At 62.7% G+C, this 7,032-nt stretch overlaps 1 protein-coding gene across 1 annotated transcript in view; it reads left to right on the top strand.

The window, feature by feature from the left end:
- FMNL1 (formin like 1) overlaps window positions 1–5,637 on the top strand; it is a 16,349-nt gene extending 10,712 nt beyond the window's left edge. The window contains exons 15-25 of the mRNA XM_026076177.1: window positions 17–142; window positions 618–820; window positions 1,049–1,283; window positions 1,460–1,528; window positions 1,771–1,851; window positions 2,351–2,480; window positions 2,599–2,762; window positions 2,890–2,991; window positions 3,231–3,329; window positions 3,508–3,631; window positions 4,218–5,637. Of these exons, the coding sequence (XP_025931962.1) occupies window positions 17–142; window positions 618–820; window positions 1,049–1,283; window positions 1,460–1,528; window positions 1,771–1,851; window positions 2,351–2,480; window positions 2,599–2,762; window positions 2,890–2,991; window positions 3,231–3,329; window positions 3,508–3,631; window positions 4,218–4,321 (1,437 nt within the window). The 3' untranslated portion in view covers window positions 4,322–5,637. The remainder of the gene's footprint in view (window positions 1–16; window positions 143–617; window positions 821–1,048; window positions 1,284–1,459; window positions 1,529–1,770; window positions 1,852–2,350; window positions 2,481–2,598; window positions 2,763–2,889; window positions 2,992–3,230; window positions 3,330–3,507; window positions 3,632–4,217) is intronic.
- The last annotated feature ends 1,395 nt before the right edge of the window (window positions 5,638–7,032 follow it).

Here is a 7,032-nt window from a genome sequence, read left to right as displayed (position 1 = left end):
CCCCCCGTCTCGCCCCGCAGTGAAGGTGAAGAAGCCGATCCAGACCAAGTTTCGCATGCCCGTCTTCAACTGGGTGGCGCTGAAACCCAGCCAGATCGACGGCACCGTCTTCACCGAGCTCAACGACGAGAAGGTGCTGCAGGTGAGGCCGCCGGCGCGGGGTCCTCGGCTGGAGTGGTGTCCGTGGCCGCGTCGCACCCGTGGCCGTGTCGCACCCGTGCCCGCGTCGCACCCATCCGTGGTGTCGCTGGTTCGCACGGCCCCAGCCTTGGAGGAGCCTTGGAGCAGCTCTTTGGTGTCCTGGAGAGGGACAACATGGGATCTGCTGGATGGGGAGCCCTGTCTTCATCCCCTCGCCCCATCCTTGTCTCCTCACCCCATACTCATCCCCTCGTTCTGTCTTGATCTCCTGCCCTGTCCTCGTCCCCTCATCCTGTCCATGTCTTCTTGCCCCATCATTGTCCTCTCCTCACCCTGTCCTCATCCCCTCACCCTGTCCTCGTCCCCTTGTCCTGCCTTGTCCCCTCACCCCGTCCTTGTTGCACCCATCCTGTGCTCACTCCATCCCAGCTCCTGCGGCCCCTCTGCATCGTGCCCTCAGCCCTGTCTCCCCACAGGAGCTGGACATGAGTGACTTTGAGGAGCAGTTCAAGACCAAGGCCCAGGGCCCCGGCCTGGACCTCAGTGCCCTCAAGGTCAAGGCCACGCAGAAGGCCCCAAGCAAGGTGACCCTCATCGAATCCAACCGGGCCAAGAACCTGGCCATCACCCTCCGCAAGGGTGGCCGCAGCATCCAGGACATCTGCACGGCCATCGAGACGTGAGTGTCCCCTCGCTGTCAGGGCTGGGCTGAGTTCAGAGATGGAGGATGGAGTGGGGTCAGATGGGGCTGCAGACCCCAAACCACCATCCAGATCCCTGAGCGAGGGAGGGTTGAGCACTGATGGCCCAGGGGGTGCTTTGGAGCTCTACACTGGGTGACAGCAGAGCCTGGAGGGAGGTGGCGGGGGACAAAGGGGGTGTCCCACTGCCTGCTGCCCCCCGCCAGGTATGACCAGCAAGCCTTGAGCCTTGACTTCTTGGAGCTGCTGCTGCGCTTCCTGCCCACTGAGTACGAGCGGACGGTCATCTCCAAGTACGAGCGGGACCAGCAGCCGCCGGAGGAGCTCTCGGACGAGGACCAGTTCATGATCAGGTTCAGCAAGATCCCGCGCCTGGCCGAGCGCATGAACGTCATGATCTTCCTGGGCAACTTCAGCGACACGGCCCAGCTCCTCATGCCGGTAGGGTTGGGCACGTGGGCATCGGGTGGCGCAGGGCCACAGTGGGGAAGGCAGCGGTGTGGACCCACCATTCAGGAGAGCCCGTGGGCAGCGTGGGGACTCGTGGGGGTGGTCGTGGTGGGCCAAGAGGAGACAGCTTCCTGCAGAGCCTCACACGCTTCCTCTGCCACCCGCAGCAACTCAACGCCATCATTGCCGCCTCCATGTCCCTCAAGTCCTCCACCAAGCTGCGCAACATCCTCGAGGTGAGGGGCGCGGGGCGGTGACCCTGGCGGGGGGCGTCTAGGTGCGCTGGGTGCGTGTTGGGTGCTGCCAGGGTGGAGGTGATGCTGGTCTGTCCTGTCCCATGGACTCTGCACCCCGGGGTGGCCCCCTCCGTCCCACCGGGAGCAGCTCCCTCCCCACTCGGTGCTGGGGCACCCCCTCGCTGGTGGGACTCAGCCGCCCGGCAGGTCCCGGCCCTGCCTGAATCCGTGCGTCTCCGCAGATCGTCCTGGCCTTCGGGAACTACATGAACAGCAGCAAGCGTGGGGCGGCCTATGGCTTCCGGCTGCAGAGCCTCGACGCGGTGAGTTTGGTGGGGGGCTCCAGGTGGGGCTCCCCTGCGGGTCCTGCTGTGCTGGGGGGGTGAGATGGTGCACAGAGGCACCGTCACTGCGTGGGGACCTGCTGTGGGGGTGCAGGGACACAGGGTTGAGGTATGAGGATGGAGGGACACGGGGACCAGCTATGGGGATGGAGGGACACAGAAACGAGCTATGAGGACAGACGGATGCAGGGACCAGCCCTGGGGATGGAGGGACGTGGGGACCAGGTACAAGGATGGAGGGACACAGGGACCAGCTCTGGGGATGGAGGGACTTGGGGACCAGCTAAAGGGATGGAGGGACTTGGGGACCAGCCGTGGGGATGGAGGGATGCAGGGACCAGCCGTGGTGGCAGTGGGATGGAGGCCCATCTGCGGAGACAGAGGGATGCAAGGGCCTCCCTGGAGCATGGGACAGGGGGAACTGGGGAGGCAGGAGGAGGGACGGGGGCAGCCCCAGGTTGACGCCGCTCGCTCCCAGCTACTGGAGATGAAGTCGACGGACCGGAAGCAAACGCTGCTGCATTACTTGGTGCGGGTCATCACGGAGAAGTACCCGGAGCTGACGGGCTTCCACACCGAGCTGCATTTCCTGGACAAAGCAGGCACAGGTAGTGCAGACACGTGGGTTTGGGGGGCCGCGGCAGGCTGCAGCCCTGGCGGCTCGGAGAGGGCCAGCCGGGGCGCACGCTCTGCCCTGACGCCGGGTGCTGCTCACCCTCCCCGCAGTGTCCCTGGACGGCGTGCTGCAGGACGTGCGGAGCCTGCAGCAGGGCATGGAGCTGACCCGCAAGGAGTTCATGCGGCAGGACGACAGCCCCGTGCTCAAGGACTTCCTCAAGGCCAACTCGGAGGTCATGGAGAAACTGCAGGCCGACAGCAAGACCGCCAAGGTGGGTGCGCAGGGCAGGACGGGGAGCCGGCGGGATGAGGGAGCCAGTCGGGAGCCGTGGGGGAAGCCGGGACGGGTGACGGGATGCTGCCACCCGGACCTCCGGACCCCCGTGGCTCTGCCCGCAGGAGGCGTACGAGTCGGCCGTGGAGTACTTCGGGGAGAACCCCAAGACCAGCCCGCCGACCACGTTCTTCCCCATGTTCGCGCGCTTCATCAAAGCCTACAAGGTAGGAGGTGCCCTGATCTGGGCTTTGTGGGGGGACTCGGGGAGGGTCTGTCCCCCCCCAAAAGCCACACTCGAAGCCGGGGGCTCAACGTGGCACCCRGCGGGGTGGCTGTAGCCATCAGAGCCGTGGCAGAAGTTGGGTCAGGGCGAGCCGAGAGCTGCCTGAGATGGATGGGGAGGGTCCACGTGCCACGGCGGCAGGTCCCCAGCTCCGCACGCCGTCCCCGCTCCTCTCCGCAGAAAGCAGAGCAGGACATCGAGCTGTGGAAGAAACAGGAGGCCGCGGCCAAAGAGGCAGAACTGAGCCCCCCTGGCAACGAGGAGCAGCTGGACTTGAAGGTACCCGGCGCACGGTGCTTCCACCGGGCGCTGGTGGGGGCAGCCCCGCTCCACCCCAAGGCTGGCTGCGTTTTGGGGAAAGGCAAAATGATTCTTTCAGCCCGGTTGGGAAAAGCCTGCTGGCGGGTGGGAGGGGAAGGGAGGAGACACCGTTCACCCCGCTCTGTGCCCGCCGCAGTCGCCCATCCAGAAAGCCAGGCGGCAGCAGATGGACATGATCGCTGAGCTGAAGAAGAAGCAGATGGTGAAGGAGCCTCTCATTTACGAAGGAAAAGACGGTGCCATCGAGGATATTATTTCAGGTGAGGGGCTGGGCGATGCCCTGCCGTGGCCCCAGGGTTCGGTGCTCGGAGGCCGGGGCCACCCAGGGCACCCTGGGGTGCAGGCACCTTTTGGGGACAGGTCACTGCTGGCCCCACGGCCGGCGGCGGCAGAGCACATACACCTGCAGCACCTTCCCGACACACGCAGCAACGCTGCTGAGCGCTCTCGGGCCTGTCTCATAGCTCTTCCCCCTCCTCTTCTGCTTCTTCCTCCTCCCTCCTCTTCCTCGCTGTCTCTCTGGATTGCTCTGCTCAGCTCTGAAAACTGTTCCTTTCACGGCCCGGACGGGCAAGCGCTCGTCCCGGCTCTTCTGCGACGTGAGCTTCAATGAGGAGAGTCCCCTCTAGTGCCTGTAGGTAACGCGGGGGCAGCCGGGTGCCGGCAGGGCAGAGGGGGCAGCAGGAGCCGGGGAGCTGCCGGGCTCTGGGTGCAGCTGGTCCTTCTTCTCCTCGGCATCCTCCTACCCCAGCTGGGTTGGATGCTTGGAGGTGGTGGGAGCCCTCCCGGYGTTTCGCTGGCCCCCGCCAGGAACTGAGCGAGCCTCTGCCTTTCTTCCCGGCGCAGATCTGCGGAACAATCCCTACCGGCGCGCCGACAAGGGCCGCAGCAGCGCCAAGAAACGGGCTGCCGGGCAGAGCCTGCAAGTGACRCCCGACATCTCGCTGTGACCGGCGCCGGAGCTGCCGGGACCACGCCGGACCTGCCCTCCCGCAGCGCCTGGGACCGCAGGGCTTGAAGCCGAGGGTTGGGGGGGCTGCTGGCCCGGCTGGCCGCAGAGCGGAGGGAGGGTGCCCGCTCCACGCTTGCCGAGCTGCTTAGCGTGCCAGTCCCGTCCCCCCCATCCAGCCCCGCGCGCCCCGGCTCCTGTCCTGGAAGCAGCCCGGCACCCGGGTGCATCCCTCGTCTCCGCTTGCCGGTGCCTTTGGCCCGTTGCGGGGGGCCCTCGATCCCCTCCCCGGCCCCGCAGGAACCCCGTCGACACTTGATGGTCCCCTCTGCTGCAGGGCCAGGCTCTCCGGAGCCTGCTGCCAAGATCCGATGCCAGGCGCTGCATGCGCCCCGGGGCTGCAACGGTGCTAATTCACCGCGATTTTACACGTCTTCCTTGAAATTTCTGTGTGCTACATATGACAGCAGCGGGAGCAGGGCCTGGAGCACCTCTGAGTTATGCAGGGTCTCAGCTGGATGCTAAAGCTGGGGTGGGGGGGGAGCAGCACTGGCCTATTCCTCACCCCAGGGAGACCCCACAGCTACGACAATCAGCAGGGTTAAGGGGTTCCTACGGTCCTGGAGCGTCTGCAMGGTGCTACCTCGCCCTGCCGTGCTGCATCCTCAGCATCTGCCTCCAGCGTCAGGGCTGGAGCCTCCAGCAGCGGCCACCAGCCCCGGGGCTGCTCCTGGGAGCAGGCAGCTGCGTAAGGCAATGCACAGCGGGCGCTAGGCAGCCTCCAGCCCTCGCCGCAAGCGCCACCATCCCGGAGCCGCGCAGGGTCACGGCCCAAAGGGTGCAGGAAAGGGGTGGCCTTGCGGCTGGAGAGCCACCCAAACCTACAGCTAAAGCACTGAACATCATTGGTCCTCCCCGACCCTGGTGCATATCAGTAAACCAGAACCGCGCGCTGCCGCAATTCGACAGTTGCGGCATCTGCTTGGTCACAACCGCCCCCCGCTCACCCCTCTGCGAGGACGCCCGGCTGCCGTGTATATTCTCGCTAGGCCCAGCTTTTAGACCAGGGTCCGTCCTCTTCCTAAGCCAGAGCAGCGACTGCTTCCTGCTGTAATTAAGATGCTCGATGCCACCGGCGCGGTATCGCCTAGCCAAGCTCGACGGGGAGGGAAGGGAAATGACTGTGTAACTTAAAGGCATTTATAAGCCAGAAATGTAAAACATATTAACTGCTAATTTGTATACATTATTTTTCTATATGGAGGGCCTGTTTAAATCTACAGCAGAACTCATAATAAACCAAGTCCAAGGATAAAACGCTGGTCTGTGAGATGGGGGTGAGGCTTCGGATGGGGGGGCTACGCTGTGAGCGAGCASGGGACAACTCGGTCCACCTACTGCCGTAGCTGGCTGCATGCTAGAGCTGCTACGTGTTGCTGAGCTAGCAACGCACATATAGCTCCTGTATAAGGACCTGCTGCCAGGCGTGGGACAAAAATGGATTAGCAGCACGCGGTGACCATGCTCCTTTGAATAGTAACGAGCGGAAAGCTTATTTTTTTCAGCTTGCCCACGATCGCAGCTGATGGTTGGGTAACCTCAAGGTGATGCTCAACCCTGCAGCTCCTCCCACAACTGACAGCATCTAGGCAGGAGAGGTGATCTGATGGATGAAAACATGAAATAAGAGTACCAGAAAAGAAGGGAAAAGCCAGGACCTGTGGGTCTTCCAGGGTGCAGTCCCACTTCTCACTACGCAAGTGTTCCTGAGGAGAAGGCTCAAATTCAGGGCAACCACCCAGACACTTACCCATCTCAAGCACCTAGTTGGGTGAGGAGGTTACGGCTCTTGCCATCCATGATGTGGAGAGCACGGACTGGCTCGGGGAGAGGCAGCAGGCTAATTCCAGCTGTTTTACTGTAGCCTCCCCCCCAGGACCGGAGGTGGTCTCGTGCTTCCTTAAGCTGAGCTGTATCCTTGCAGCGAAGAGCGGTGAACCGTAACTGCAACCAAAACACCCCCCTTTCCCGTGGGCAGCTGAGCCCACRTCTGCATTCACAGTAGAAACATAGACATGCGACAGCAAAACTCAGCCTCCCTGCCCCGCAACTTGAAATTGGGGGTTACATTTCAGACAACCGCTTTCACTCGCTCGGTAGGGGCGTCAGGCGTACACCTCCGGCCCGTTGCACTGATTTGACAGAAACACGCCAYGGTTTCTGCCCAAGAGTGAACAGAAGCGCTTGTCGAAATGTCTGGGTGAACCTCTGGAGCTCTATCTATCTGCTTCCTCTGGTGCCTCTGTATCAGAGGCTTATTTTGCTCGCTATGAAGGAGACTCATCGGCTCCCAAAGCAGCGAATCCCCCTGCCTGGAGCGTGAATTAGCGCAGTGAATAGCGCCGCCTGCTTTACCTTCATCAGCCAAACCTGGTCCTTGTCAAGAACGCGCGGCAGGCATCTACCCAGATCAGCTGGAAATCAGGGAGGTATCGGTTCACTGCCCAAATTACAGGTGCGATACAGGGCAAGAACCGAGGCAAAGGCAGATAACGCAAATAACCAAGGTTTCTGCAAATCGGCCCGTTTTCTCAGACGGGCGGTTGTCTGCATGCTGCCGATCTCCTGAGAGCTGTGAACAAGCTGGTGAGTCTCATATCCCTGCTGTAACTACCACGGAGCTTAAGCACAGACCCAAGGATACTCACAGGA

Source organism: Apteryx rowi, unplaced genomic scaffold (genome assembly GCF_003343035.1).
Source record: "Apteryx rowi isolate R43461 unplaced genomic scaffold, aptRow1 scaffold_428, whole genome shotgun sequence".
NCBI classification, from domain to species: Eukaryota; Metazoa; Chordata; class Aves; order Apterygiformes; family Apterygidae; genus Apteryx; species Apteryx rowi.
The sequence above is the reverse complement of the archived record's forward strand: the minus strand, read 5'-3'. Positions and strand labels throughout refer to the sequence as shown.